Source organism: Bacillus rossius, chromosome 1 (assembly GCF_032445375.1).
Source record: "Bacillus rossius redtenbacheri isolate Brsri chromosome 1, Brsri_v3, whole genome shotgun sequence".
NCBI lineage: Eukaryota > Metazoa > Arthropoda > Insecta > Phasmatodea > Bacillidae > Bacillus > Bacillus rossius.
Genome location: NC_086330.1, coordinates 215,367,934 through 215,383,956, shown reverse-complemented (window position 1 = coordinate 215,383,956; position 16,023 = coordinate 215,367,934). Strand labels below are relative to the sequence as shown.

The 16,023-nt window shown below is 40.4% G+C and overlaps 1 protein-coding gene across 2 annotated transcripts in view; it reads left to right on the top strand.

Annotated features, from left to right (window-relative positions):
• LOC134527279 (trichohyalin) overlaps positions 1-16,023 on the top strand; it is a 418,715-nt gene that overhangs the window by 233,830 nt on the left and 168,862 nt on the right. Inside the window, exon 9 of one of the 2 annotated variants that reach the window (XM_063359816.1) lies at positions 5,120-5,510. In XM_063359816.1, the coding sequence (XP_063215886.1) occupies positions 5,120-5,510 (391 nt within the window). The remainder of the gene's footprint in view (positions 1-5,119; positions 5,511-16,023) is intronic. The other variant, XM_063359817.1, reaches the window with a different exon arrangement.

The window sequence follows — 16,023 nt, the reverse complement described above, 5'->3', positions numbered from 1 at the left end:
TATAATTTTGTAGGTAATATTCTATTTAACTTTTTCCTTTGCCTTTCCCACCAGCCGGTCAAATGGTCCACGGACTGCTATTCAATATATCCATGGTTAAACCAGCAAGCAAATAGCACACACAGAAGTAGAAGGCACTGCCTAGCTGCCCTCGGATAGCTAGCAGAGCGACCGTGGAACCGCCGTTCTTTGGTAGCCCATAGCTCTTTGTGCGAGCGTCACGTTTCAGATAACACATGGCAACACCGAGTTGTAATTATCGTGTCCCCCCCGCTTCTACCCGGACGAAAGTGGCGCCTGGGAAGATTATATATCTGTGATAACGAGTGTTCAACTGATCGCGACTACTAGCGCTCTCCAGTGGGACAGAATCACAACAGTGACCTTGAACCGAGCCCTTAATGCTCCAGCATAAGGAGCACATATCATTAAATTTCTGAAATGACATGTCGGTGTTTACATGATCATCATAAGCGTGACGTAAATTAAGTTCGTCCATGCGGAAAAGTACTATAAAATTCGCGTTATCGCGGGGAAAATGTTTGGGTATGTATACGGCTATATGTCTGACACAGGTATATGCAGACTACCTTGGCATGTCTGCCCATGGAAAAGTACTCTTTAACTATGCCTTGCTTCTCGCACACAACATCGTCGAAAATAACCATCGAATTTGCCCTTGCATTGTCAGGAGACACGACATCTGTATTATCGCTAAATGGAAAATACTCCAGTCCATCCACCGATTGTAGAATCGTAGCCAGTCGCTGGTACTTTGGTTGTTGTCGTGATTTCGAGTATAGGTACACGTTTTCGAACCAAAGACCGTTTGGTTCCTCTAGTAAACTCAGTAGTACACACATTTTTCCACAGTTGGATGGTCCTGCGATTATTCATCGGACATTTGGGGGTAATAAAGACCCATGTCGTGAGTCACAAGCATCGACTTCATCATCATTAGTAATGCGCACTGGTAATGACTCGATCTGTGCTACGAGCTCCATGACATTAAGTGTAAACCTATAAAACAGGCATACTTATAATGAATACTATCAGTTCGTTGTTATGGCTCGAGCAAGAAGGAAGGTACAGAAAGGTGGAGGGTTAATAAATTCTGTTATTAACAAGCTACCAATTGAACTACCCCTGCCAGGATATCAATACTGTGGACCAGGGATGAAATTATCGAAACGACTAGCACGTGGTGACCCAGGCATATATTCTTTTGCCAAAGCTTGCAAGCAGCATGATATTAGCTATTCACAAAGCAATAATCCAAGTGATAGGCACCTAGCCGACGGTATATTAGCAGACACAGTTGCGCAAATTGCAAAGAATTCAGGGACAAAATTTGGGGAGAAAGTTGCGGCTTGGGGTGTAAATAAAATCATGCGTGTTAAACGTACACTTTGATCGGGTATAAGACACAAACCTATGAAGAAAAAAACAGAATAGGAAAGCCCACACAAAGAATGGTGGACTGTTGCCCTTTATTTTCCCAGCGCTGGCTGCGCTAGGTAGTTTTATTGGTGGAGCTGCAGGTATAGCCAAGTCTGTTAACACCGCTAAGAACCAGGTGAAATTGCTAAGTCAAAATGCTCAGCATAATTCTAAAATGCAGGCACTAGCACGGAATTCAAAAACCGGGTCTGGACTCTTCTTGCAACCTTACCCAGTTATGGGAGGATGGGGGAAGGCAGAAACCCAGAAGCAAGAAGAAGGGAAACAAGAAACAATTATAAATAACTTACCGAAACGTCCTCTTACCAACGTAGACTTAAAGATAGCAATAAAAAATTAAAAATTCCATACTTTAGAAATGTGTTTATGAGGAACATTTGCCAAGAAAACCATCCATAATGAATGTGATATAATTAATTTAGATTCCTCGGAAGGGCCTGGAAGTTATTGGGTTTCCTTTAGCAAGAGGGGACTGAATGTTACATAATACGATAGTTTCGGAGATTTCCCTCCACCATTAGAATTGCTGCGATATTTGAAACAATCTAAAATAATCTACAACTATACTAGACAGCAGAGAATAAACTCGTGGAACTGTGGTCATTTATGCATAAAGTTTCTGCTCTCTGTATATAATAAACACAAGTAACAGTTTAGGCTCACAGTTCAAAAAAGAGGGAAAGTTGCACCACATAGATATATGTAATCGTATAACCAGAAATGTCGATCACGTTAATACGAACAGGAAACAGTTCGGAACTATGTCCCACACACTTTCCTCCCCTAGAACTTAGTGGAGGGGAGTGGGAAATGGCTCTTGTTGACTTCCACAGCTATAATAGCATTCCTAATGTGCATGAAACAAACAATATATTTCGATATATCCTAAAGGGCGAAGAGCAGCCACGTGAACTGGTTCTACCAACAGGTAGTTATGAAATTGCAGACATTGAGATGTATGTGAAGCAAATGCTACCTACTGATATCTTCTTCAGATTAAGAGGCAACCCCAACACACTACAGTGGGCAATGTATAGTGATGCAGAAATAGATTTCCGTGCTAACGATACTCTACGAAGCATGCTTGGCTTTGAAGCTTGAATCTACAAGGAAGGAATAGTACATGAATCAACACTGGCTGTGAAAATCCTTCCAGTGAATGTCATACGTATTACAACCAATATCGTCGGCAACAGTTTTCTAAACGGAAAGATAAACAGCACGCTACATGAGTTTTCTCCGATTGTACCACCTGGATATAAAATAACGGAACTACCAAAAAGTCTCATTTATACTCCAGTCACCGTCAACAGAATACAGGAACTTATTGTGCGTGTTGTTGACCAGGACGGTTTCCTAATTAACTTTCGAAACGAACAAATCACTTTACGTCTACATCTGAGGAAATATGGGCGTGAAATACTTTAATCTGTATAAAGGTAGGGGAGTGACGAAACCTAGAGTCAGTATATCACAAGACCTCAAACGACTAACACGTGTCAACGTACGGTTACTTAAGAATTTGGGGTATAAAGTTAATCAAAATGGCCGATAGTATTTTAGAAATTGAACAGCCGATACAATACAATGATGTCATTACCAAATGTGAATACCATACTTATAGGCCATTCCTACATGGTCCCTATGAAGCAAGCTCTGAGGTAAGAATTTCAATACAAAATGCTGATATCTACACTCTAATTTCCTAGAGCATTCTACACATACGTGGCACTTACACCAAGGCAGATGGTACAGCACCGGATAATGCAAAAATTATAAACAATGGAATAATGCACATGATGAGTCGGATAGCATATGAGCTGTATGGTGTTCAGATTGATGAGTGTAGAGATGTGGGGACTGTATCTACCATGAAAAACTACTTGTCATGCACAAGTGATGAAAATGGACTTAGTAAAATGTCCGGGTGGAGTCTCGAAGACAACTACAGCCTTCCTGTTACTGCAGCTGGACAGTTTGAGATTTGTGTGCCACTAAACCATCTGCTCGGATTCGCAGAAGACTATAAGCATATTATCATAAATGCAAAGCAAGAGCTAGTTATAGTATTGACAAATACATTTACTAATGCCATTGTAGATGTAAGTGTCCAACCACAACAAGTGTCACTAACTCTAAATATCTTCGAATGGCATGTTCCACAGATCATTGTTTCACAATCCCAAAGAACACGGCTTCTTCGACTGGTGGATAAGGGAAAAAATATCCACATAGCTTTTTGATCGTGGAGCATAGAATCATATAATATTTTACCACATGCTCAAAAAATTTCTTGGAATGTGAAATCGAGTTTTTCCACAGAGAAGCCACGGTATATAATGCAATGGTTTCTACCAAAACAGCTAAACCTAAAAGTGGGGGTCGCATTATAATCGCAACTTATATCTTGCCGCTGGAAGATGTGAATTTACAGTGATTGAAACAGCTTTGCTGAAAAACCACACACAATGTCTTGTAACTGCCTTGCTGAAGCCACTTTAGACCACTGTTAATTACTGCTTAATTAACCTCTGTTTAATTTTAAAAAAAAACTATACGATCTGCCTGTAAACTGCCTCACGATGCCACTTGAGAGACAGGATAACACACTGAAATGTAATAAAGTGGCTGCTAGCCAAGGCACCCCTCCCCTCCTCTTTCATCTCCCAGGCAACCCCCATGTATGCAACATTCTTTGCTTTCTGACACATGGCTCATGAACTACAGCCATAAAACTTCTTGTTCTTCTTCTAATTGCCACTAGATGTTTCAGAAAACGCTACGTAAATCACTCTATTGGCAGAAAGTGACAACAGAAAAGCAGTTAGGAAATATAGTATAAATTTCCTAATTAAAATAAGTTTTAATTTGTGTTTCAATTGTGATTTTAACTCCATTAAGCATTTTTTTTCATAAACTCATAATCAAAAAGTTTTTAGTCTGATTATATTCTGAGTCGCATTATTGTTGGGAAAATATGTTAATTATGTTCGTATGAGCAAATTCTCGTGTTATTGCAAACATAATTGATTAGAGATTAATCAAATTTTGCATCTCTGCAAGCTGTTATATTCATGCACCATCAAGTGTCGAGGGCAGGCACGGAATGGAAACCAAAGTGCTCAAGTATGAAGGAAGCTTCACTCCTCTTTTAAATGGAAGGTGTGTGAATGTCAAGTAGACTGCTTGCACGGAGCTGCCAACCATGTTAGCAATGCCGGCAGTGTTCCTGCCCACCAAGGCATCTCGCTCGTGAGACACTGGATCTGGCAACTGGAACTTGCCTGGTGGATGTCTCCGTACGTCAGCATCGCATGGAGAGGGTCGCCCAACATACAGCACAGTTCATAATGCTATAAGCCATGAACACCTTTGTAGTTTATATCCTGAATGTTTTAGCTCACTTACATTCCAGGTGCCACTTTCTCCTACCTTCTCCATTCCTCACTTTGTTCTCAGTACAATGCTAATCTCGCTTCAAGTGTACTGGCTTTATCGTAAAGAATGGTTTAATGCAAGGGTATTTAGACCCATACCATGGCAGTGAATTTTTGTGTTGAGAAATTATTTCCACTAACCTATACCTAGTAAAAACTCTGTGTTGTATATTTAGTGACATGACATGCAGTGGTGTGTACTGTTAAGTTAGCTGGTGCAGGTTGCATCTGAGATCGCAGAGTGGCGGCAGGTCGCTGCAGCTGCTGGGGGAGAGCAGCGCTCGGCTGGCCTCGCTGGAGGAGCGCGCGGACGACCGGCAGCGCTCGGAGCTGGACGAGCGCTCCGCGGCGCTGCGGGCCAGGGAGGCAGAGCTGAAGACCGCGCGAGAGGCCATGGAGCGGCAGCGGCTGGCCTCCGAGGAGGAGCGCGCGCGGCTTGTGGGGCTGGTGACAGAGCTGGAGCTGCGCGTGGCCGAGCAGCGCGGGGAGCTGGAGAGCCGGGCCTGGGAGCTGCGGCAGGAGGCGGCGGTGCTGGAAGCTCGCACCCGCGCGCTGGAGGGCGAGCGCCAGCGCAGCCTCGCACGGCTGCAGCACGAGCGCCAGCAACTGCAGGTAGCCGCTCGTTCTCAGCTAAATGCACTGTGGCTGCCGCGCTTTGGTCATCAATTACAATCATATTAAATTAGGAAGTTATGTTTAAATTGTTGTTAGTACCATTGGAAATACACAGTTATGAGATATCACCTTGCTATATGAAAAGATTATGTACATTCAAATTTAATACTTTTTTTTGTTTATTTATTGATTCACAAATTAAAAACCAAGACCATTTAAAACAAATTGATTTAGTTAGTTAATATCTACCTTGGATTTTCTGTAAAGGTGGAGATTGGGTTTCCTGTTACACAACAGGATCTGCATGATTGAGTAGCAACTCAATGCTCAAAAATATGAGATTAGTTGGAAGTGGTGATTGAACCTGAAATTTTTTTATAACATTGCTAGAACTTAAATGATATCTTTATATTAAAACTTATTGCTATGTGGGCTATCTGGCATTATTTGAGTTTTGTTTTAGTGAATGCCAACGTACAAGTGTAATTGTTTCTACCTTTTCTTGTCACATGTTTGTGACTGTTAATAATTAATCTCACTGAGCAATTGCAACTTAATAGGTTTTTGAATATCATACACAAATATCATGAAACTAAAGAAGATTATATTTTTATTTTTATGCTCAAAACTTTGATAAATAATACAAAAGACAAAATGAAGTCCAATATTAATAAACACAACAAAAAAATATCAATAAAAATTTATGCCTGGATTTCATTTTCCTTTATGACCCTGTAAGAACACACAATTTTTTGAAGTTCATTTATAGAGATCCTTTTTTAGCTCATATGATTTTTAATGTGGTATTCTTGCTAAGCTGCTATAACAACCCATTTGTGTAGTAAAGTTCCATGAATACACAAGTGTTTTCCTCTGAGCAGGGCACTAAACAACTGTCTAACAACTAACCAGGAGTCACAATACATCAGAACACTTGCAAAACATTGTGTTATAACACACTGAGGCCCATGTTTGAGTTTTTAGTCACAGACATGTTGTAAGTGACGTATTACCTTGAATGACAAGTAATTTTGGTATGCTGAAACTATTTGAGTTGGGTGATGTGTGACTAAAGCATTTGTAATGGTAGTCGATGGGTCCGAACCCTTCGAGTTGGCCATCTCGCATGAAAAATTGTGAAAACAGATTTCTGAATAAAGAGAGCTATTTCAATTCTAAAAAATGGATGGAAATAGCAATATGGGTTACAGTAATTAAGATACAATTTGTTAAAATTATTCAGCTTGAGTAAAATTCTGCTTGGAATTTTAACCATGATTTGCGATTTTAAAGCATAACCCTTAGTGTCATTTATTGCTTTTATATCTGTAAGGCCTAAACTAATAATGATGTGTGAAGAACATGTTATGTTAAATACATTAATTATTGTATTTCACCATGTATGAAACAATAATTTATATACTTCACTCGTATGCTGAAATAAATCCTACCAGAGGCCTACTACTTGTAATTTTTTAAATAGCCACTTTGGAGTAAAATAAGTGAATAAATTTTGTAAATGGCATTTTAGAGTATTGCTTACAATTTTTATTATGCTGTATAGCAGCATTGTGATATTTAGTAATTTTAGTCTGGAGAGGTTGATTACTCATTTTTTACTCTTGTAGGAAGGAATTGGTTAGACTGTTAATTGTTATTGTAAGTTATAGCAGTTACATTAGGTACGTATATGAATAGTGTGAGCCACGGCCTTCAAAATGCTATATTGTGAACTTATCATTTATTTCATGTATGTTTTTATATTTTTATATAACATAAATATTTTATTTCATTATTTTGACACAATAATTCAAGTTTCTTTGATGGTAACTGCATTTGAAAGTTGTTTCCTCTTCCCAGAACTTTCCAGAATTTTAAAATATATAACATCTTCACCCCATTATTCGATGTAACCAAACTAACCTCCAAAAGGTTGAACTGAAATATTAGAGCATAAATGCTCATTGTCACTAGAGAAGCACTTTGTCACCTCTTTAGATGTTTAACGACTGTGGCCTTGAAATCTTCATAAGTTAAATCATTTTTTAGTTGCAGCATGAATTATAATAATTCTATCTGCGCTTTGCTTTAGAAGTTTACAGGCAGAACACTCACACTGCTAATTAGGCCCTATACATGGAGCACCTCGTGGGTACGCCACTGCCGTGCCTCCAATGGAAACAATTCTGAGTATGCTGTATTTTGGACTGCAGCCACTAGGGGTTTGTTTCATGAATTTCCATCGTGTTGAGCGGGAATGTTGTGTATGAAATAAATATAATAATTTACACAATTGATGTTGCTTTATTTTTTGATGTGAATTCAATGAATGTTTTACTTGATGGTCGGGCGGCCACGCCAGAAAAATTGCAATACCAAAAATTACGACACCAAACTGTGACAAACTCGGTCCATCGTTCACCCCCTACTGGCTCAACTTACTCAATATCAACATCAGAATCATCAGAGAGAATATTCTTGTCCAGAACCAAACAATTTTCTGTATTCTCTGTCGCTTCTCATGAGGTAGACGGCTGAGGCTCGCTCTAGCGCAAATTTTGTGCCTCGTTTGGGTGCTCATGTACCCCACTGGCTCATTTATCTCTACTACGTTTTGCCTTATTTGATACCTATGACATTTCTCTGCATTTTTAATTGCTTTTGCCCAGGCAATTTCCCTTGTTTGCTTTCTTTTCTCCAACATAATCCGTTTTCGCTTAGGCATTTGGCAATTAATGGCTTCAAAACCAAAGTTACTAACATTATAATTATTCCACTCAACTAAGCACCATTCAGTGTTTTCTCACAAGCAATTTATAAGTTTAAATAATTCAAATTGGTCTTCTTTCAGAGTTACAGATCTTACTGATTTTGATGCTCCCCATCAACACTCATTACGTTTTCACTGCAAATGTAAACCGGATGAGTCATACATAATGACCATGAGCAAAGATATATGTACTTAGATATATGTACTTCAACTATGTAGCTTTCATAGTTTATGAGTTATAAGGGGGGACGAATCTCAGCAGAAGTGACACTCAACCCAAGATAAAAGACATTAATATTCCTGATAGAAATTCATGTCAAAAAAACCTTAATCTAATGTTGTGAATCAACTTATGAAAAAAAAATTGTTATCCAAGATAAACAGGAAAACATATAGACCAAATACGCCTTCTTATTTTTATGGCATTCAGGTCATATTTATTTAACCAATACCGTGTCAACATTATGGTAAATATAATTACGTAAATACTGGATTATGATCCGAAAGTGAATGAGGCATCAACATTGCGATACCCATTGCCATGGAGACAGAGAAGGCATCATCAACAATGCTACAGCTATTTCTATGGAGACGAAGGAAGCATCAAAAATCTATTTGAGGGGCAAATGGACCCCCACTGAAGAATCCACGTACCATCGTATCAAATTTCACAGCTCTAGACCTCGCCACCTCTGCACTACACAAACTGTGCAGACAGAGAGACAGACAGACAGACAGACATACAAATTCTTTGCTTTATTAATAAAGAATACATACAGATTGTTTGTTTGTGAAGAACTTAGTAGTAAAAAATATGCAATGCTCTGTTCTTAGCAACACCATGGGTACTTCAACACTCTTCTCTTGAAAACAGCAAATCAACTTGTATAAAATTCTATTATTTATATATATGCATGCATATATGTATGAATAACATACCAGTATAATTTAATCATGATTTCTATTAGCATATTCAAATACATACAAACAAGTAAAACACATTTTATACTCTTATTCCTACATACCATATAACATGAAACAAATGACATTTTTAATGTATTTTATACTAAATATAATTTCATGTAAATTAAAAACTATTGCATTTAGACACAAAACTCTGTATAGTTAATATGCAGGAGTAAGGTTAGACACATTGATAACAACAGTCCTTAAGTTCATGTATTGGAGTTTCCTTTAAGTTTTAACTTTAGTATTACCTATAAAAGAATTCCAAGTTTTAATACGCCGACAGCTTACTCATCAATAGGGCTCGAGTTCTTGATCAAAGGAACCATTTGTTTAGCGAAAGTCGTGAATTATTAATAGTGTCGGTTTCCATGAAATATGCCCATTACTAAATCCAAATGTCCAGCAATGAATAACAAAATTTCTGTAGTATGTTAAATTCTTTGATTAAAATCTATAATTTATATAGCATCGAAGTTACACATTTAAATTCTCTTAAGTAATGTGCTACATTTAGCAATTATTATCATATACAGAAACTTAATTCGATAACATTACTTTGTAACCGTGGTGCTGTGCTCAAAACAAAACCATAATTATTGATAATAAATGTCCGGTGGAAGCGTCAGGCTAATTATCTAAAATAACTTGCCAGAGGGGCACAGCCCACTTACAAACACAATTTAAAATTAACCTCCCTGACAGTAGGAAAGGTTACGTGGATTGTGGTTTCAAGTAGCAGCAAATGAAAACACTCGTATGGTTTGGTTTCATTAGAGGCTTTTACTGTTGATTAGTAGTTTAGTATCTTTTCATTGATAGGTTTCTTACATTAGAAAATATCTTACGGCATTACAGCCATTACAAACAAAACTGCTAACAATGTCAGATTCTTATTTTTGATACATTACATTGAGTAACTAACGAATAAAAAAAGAAGAAAGAGGGGCCGGGGGGGGGGGGGACACCATTTCATACTATGCTAAGTTCAACTGTTTAGGAACATTGAGCTCGCAGGCTCAATAAAACAAATATATTTGTTTAAAATACAATATTTTATAATAATATGGAAAACGTCCTAAAACTGGCGGAGTTATAAACTGTCCTTCACTTCTTTTTGAGGGGTGCCGAAAGATGGAGGGAGACTCCGTTATAGAGGCTCACGAGTTACATGTTGAGGTGCAAAATGTGGCGCCGGAACTGGGCCGCCATCTTGAACTGGTCTGGGGTCCTTGAAGTCCTCTGGGATTCTGGAACCCTCTGGGATTCTGGAACCCTGCCTGTAACCAATAATCCACCTGGATTAGCTTGGTTAGCAGGCAGTTTATGACGGGCGAAGTTAAGCCCAAAAAAAAAGGAAACCTAACAGGTTTGTGTGGGACGAAGTGCAGCTTACCTTAGCTGGCAGGGTGAAGTAGGTAGTGGCTGTCCCTGGGGGTGATCCGGGGAGGCGCGGCGCGGGAGCTCATGGTAGCCATAGAAGAAATAGTTATGGCGAAAACCAAAAAAAAAATAAAGTTAAACTTAAATATTTGGGCAGCTACGAAGAAAAACTAAAAAAATCTAGGCGACAAGGCCTGGCTCAGAAGCAACTACATTATTGCCGAAAGCGGATCACGATAGCTGCTGGTCGTTACTGCGACCTGTTGCAAAGATGCGCGCTGGACGAGAGCTGCCCTCAAAATCCCTGAAAATGGCGCCGGGACGCTAACTTAAACTTTAGTTCGGTCGTCTGTTCCTCTGGAGGAGGGGATCGGGAAACCCGAAGTGCTCCGAAGGGCTCCGAAAGTAAAAAAAGGGCTCCAGCGACCTATCGACTAAGTGAGAGGTCGACTGCTTCTCCTGGAGGGGATAGGGTGGTCAGTAGTGTGCTCTCGCTCTCAGCTGGTACGTCCTTTCGCCGATAGATGGTGTGGGCATGCAGGTCGGAGTCTCGCAGAGACCATCGCGGCACTTGATGGCCGCCATTTTGCAAGTGGGGGGGGGGGGGATTTTGGCCTTGAGAGGGGTCGTTGCTGCGGCTGGCCGATGACCGCTGTGGACCAGGATGGGGTGGGGGGTATGTCCGGTGAATGACCTGCCCTGGGAGAATTCGCCGGCCAGACGTCGGGACGTGCGGCGGAGCTTGAAAAAAGGACACCAAAACGTGTTAGAGACCGCAAACTTCAGCACACCTCCGAGAAGGGGTGGGGGTGACCATGGGAAGCTTAGGGCGGCTACTTTCGTCACGCGTAGCGCTAAACTCGTGACGAAACGCGACGGCCAGTGGATACCGTTGCTGATGATAGCCCTGTAGTCGGCTAGACCCAGCAAATTTGGTGGGAAACGGTGGTGAGAGCACTATGCTGCTCAGCAAGGTAACCTGCCGGTACACTCGACCGAACAAGTTTGGATGGGGCGAAAGCAGCGGGCGAAAGTGTAAAATTAAAGCTATAAAAAAATTTAAAATTTTGTAAAACTAAGAAAAAAAAATCGTGCCTAAAGTAGCACTGATTCGGCACATACTTCCCCCCTGAAAGACGGAGTCAGGGTGCCAACTTGAGCCACCAAAAACCTAAGAGACTTACCCTGTACCAGGATATACTGTAGTAAACTACTTACAATCTATAAGAATTCTTACACGTTTAAATAGAGCTAAAACTTACAGATAACTTATTGAATAAGTGGCGCCACTTAAAACTAGACATCTTAATTGAATACTCCTTAACTTAAACATCTTATAAACTAGTACCATGGTTTTTTATATTACTTAAAATTATGACCTAGGGTTTTTGATAACAACACTGTGTGTTGAGTTTGGCATGCCGAAGAATTTGCGCTGTTCCTTGCAGAAGGAAAACAGTGAAGAGTGCCCTTACTTTAGGTTCGGGTGCACTTTCTTCAGCTGAGATATGTGCGCGCGCGCGCGAAATTCGCCGGACGTGGGGTCGGCTAAAGCGACTGTGACTGGCGTGAGGTATCGTTGTATCTGCCAGGGGCCATTCCAACGATACGAAAGCTTGGCTGATCTCTTGTCGATCGCCTTGCTGAGTGTGTGTGCTCTGCACAACACTAAATCACCTACTCTGTAAAGATTGGGATAACGTCTTTTGTTATATTGTTGCCTGCTTGCCTCGTGGGCCAAGTTCAGGTTTTTACGAGCTCTACTCCAGACTTCCTTAATGTTGCTGGGGTCGTCTGGTAGTAACTCTTTTAACGTCCATTGATTAGAGAGTGGGGTGTTGGGCTGGTATGTAAACATGAGTTCAAACGGTGTTGTTTTGTGACTTTCATGTCTGGCGGAATTGAAAGCCATTTGCAACCACACGAGATTGGAATCCCACCTATCCTGCGAGTTCGCATGGAATGCTATTAAGGCAGACCGGAGGTTTCGGTTGAAACGCTCCGCATGTGAAGGCTGGGGGTAGTAGGGAGTCGTGGTCACATGCTGAATCCCGTGTGAAAAGCACATGTTTTTGAAAATTGTCGATTTGAAGTTTGTGGCGTTATCGGAAACAATGATGGAAGGTACCCCGGATATTTTGAAAATATAATTTTGGAGGGCTCGAATGGTGATTTCGGCCGTGGCTCTTCTAACAGGGATTAGCCACACAAATTTTGAGAATGCATCTACGCATACTAGAAGCATCGAATTTCCGTCTTTTGACCTTGGGAAGGGTCCCACAAAATCAATGAAAAGTTTTTGCATGGGCCTTTCGGCCACATCGGAACTCAAAAATCCGAATTGTGTTTTTGGGCAGGTTTGCTCAAATTGCACAACTTGCATAATTTGACCCTCTGGGTTATGTCTTTATGCATTCTGTCCCAGATGAAATGCTTGCGGATGTTTTCAATAGTTTTGAAAATGCCTAAATGTGCGCCTAAAGGTGATGAGTGATATTGAAAAATCATGTCTCTGAGATTTTGAGGTAAGGCTATTTTAAAATTCTTACATTGCTGAGTTCTTCGATAAAGAATTCCCTTAGATAGTTTGTGGTATTTTGGGGGTGAACCTGAGTTTATTTGCGCAATTATGTCAGACAGTTGCGGGTCCGAATTTTGGTGAGATCGTAAATCCGAAAAGGCTAGCGGAAAATTTGTGAGCAATGCGTGGCAGGCAATGGGAATTTCTTCCTGAATATAGGAATTGGAAGGTGACTCGAACATTCGAGAAAGGGTGTCGGCCACGATGTTTTGTGAACCTTTAATATGTTGAATTTTAAATTTAAGAGAAGCAATCTTGACAATCCAGCGTCCTAATTTACCTAATTGCTTGGGGTGAGCCAAAAGCCAAGCAAGGGCCTGATTATCGGTTTCCAGCAGAAATTCTTTATGTTCCAAATATGGCCGGAACTTGTCTATGCCGAAAACTACAGCAAGGCACTCGAGTTCATACACCGAAGAGGCTTTTCTCTCTTGGTGCGTTAAGGTGCGGGAGGCGAAAGCTATAGGCTGCCTACAACCATCAAACTCTTGTGAGAGAACTGCGCCTATGGCTACGCTGGAGGCGTCGGTCTGAAGAATGAACGGCTTACTGAAATCTGCCATTCGGAGCACTGGAGGGCTAATTATGGCTTGTTTGAGGAAAGAAAATGCTTTGTCTTGTTCTGGACCCCAATTGAAGACTGAATTTTTCTTACGTAGAGCATTCAATGGTGCTGCATGCTCAGCAAAATTAGGTATGAATTTAGAATAAAAATTTGTCATGCCGATAAATCTGGCGATGCCTTTAGCATCTTTAGGGGGCTGAAAATCCTTGATCGCCTGTGTTCGGCTTGGGTCTATGGTTACTCCCCTATTAGATATTAGATGTCCTAAGAAAGAAATTTCTTGTACCGCAAATTTTACTTTTTTGGTATTGACCGTTAGGCCGGCATGGCGTAGTCGTTTAAGGACTTCATGCAAATGAGCGAGGTGTTTTTCAAAAGTTTCTGAATAAACGACAACATCGTCCAAATAATTGAAAACGGACTTGAATTTTAGATTGCCAAAAATCTGATCTAGAAGCCGTGTTAACACTTGTGCGCCAGTGGCTAGACCAAAGGGTACTACTTTGTATTGGTAGAGATTCCACGGCACTTAGAATCCGGTGACGTGTTTTGACTCTGGGGTTAGTGGTATTTGGTGGTAAGCCGAATTAAGGTCAAACACACTGAAAAATTTGGCTTTACTGAACCAGTGACATGCTGAATTTAGATCTGGTAATGGCGTCATTTCTACTTCAATTTGTTGGTTCACCTTACGAAAGTAAACAACGATGCGGTGACCTTGACCTTGATCCTTAGGTACCAAGAAGGCTGGGGAAGCGAAATTTGAGGCTGAAGGCTCAATGACATCTTTTTCTAAGAGTTTTTGTATGTGTTCACGCATTACCTGCATTTTTGGTCCTAACAGAGGGTACGGATGACACCGAACTGGGGTTTTGTCCAAAAGTTTTATTTCATATTGAGTTAAGTGAGTGCGTCCTAATTTCTCACTTAAAACGTCTGAAAAACTGTGACACAAATTTTCTATTTCTTTTCTTTGTCCGTGACTGAGATGGGCAAGTGAAACGTTGTTTTCGCCGTTCGAAACTGACTGGAAGGTGTTGACATGAGTCTGACTCTGCGTGTCGGGGGATACAAAGGAAATTAAAATTTGCTTATTAAATTGGAAATGAAATTTACGTGCTTGTAAATCAATTATCATGCCAGTTTTTGCAATAAAATCAGAACCAAATATTAAATCAGTGGCCAAATCATCAGCTACCAAAAATGGAAAAGTCCACGAAAACAAATCAATTTTAATTTTAACAATAACTGCAAACTTTACTTTCAAAGGCTTATCAGCCGCTGTGAAACACTGTATATCTATGGGCTGTGTTTTGTGAATGATATTATCTTGTTGTAATTTTCTGAAGAACTTGCCCGACACGAACGAGCGCACTGATCCCGTGTCAATTAGTCCTGGGATTTCTTGTTTTCCTACGGTTGTGTTGGCATAGGGTAGAACTGTCGGTAGATTAGCTAAAATATTATGACACGTTCTTTTGTCCGTGGTTCGCGGACAATTACATCTTTTGCACATAGGTCTAACAGTGTTGCAATGTTCCATTTGATTGACTTGACGAGCTTTGTTTTTCTTAGCTCGCCTTTGTTTTTGTTTTCTTAGTTTATTTTTTTCTCTGTGTGGGGAAGCTGTGTTTTGTTGAAGTTTTTGGTCGAATTTTGCATTAGGGCCGGTGTGAAGGGAAAAATTTCTAACTGTTGTTTGGGCGGCTGGCTCAGAAAGAATTTTTTCTGGCCAGCGATTTACACGTTTTTTGAGTCCCGCAAATTTTGATAGTTTGGGCGATAGTTTTTTGCGCGACACTGTTCAATGTAGTGCCCGGGTTTTTTGCAGTACCTGCAGACAGGTATCCGTTCATCTTTATTTTGAGGCTTAGCGACTTGTTCATTGCTGTTTTTTTGTTGCGAATTTTTGTTATAATACTGCTGTTTATTTTCTGTTATTCTGGTATTGTTGTGGGCGTAGACATTAGCTTCTCGATTTCGCTGGTGGTCTGCGTATTCTACATTTGTGTTGGAGATGCACAAGCGATCAAGCTCGGCAAAATTTTGTGGTCGGGCCTGAAAAACTGCCCGCGATCTTTCTTGAGGGTTAATTCCATCAAGTATGTTAGAGACTATCTCACTCTCAGACACTCGCAACCGAAGAATTTGAGCGGCTAGTTTGATGTCTGCTATGTAATTAGGTAAGGCTTCATTTCTTTGTTGTAGCCTGTTGTACCATTCCAACCTGATGTTGGTCATCAAA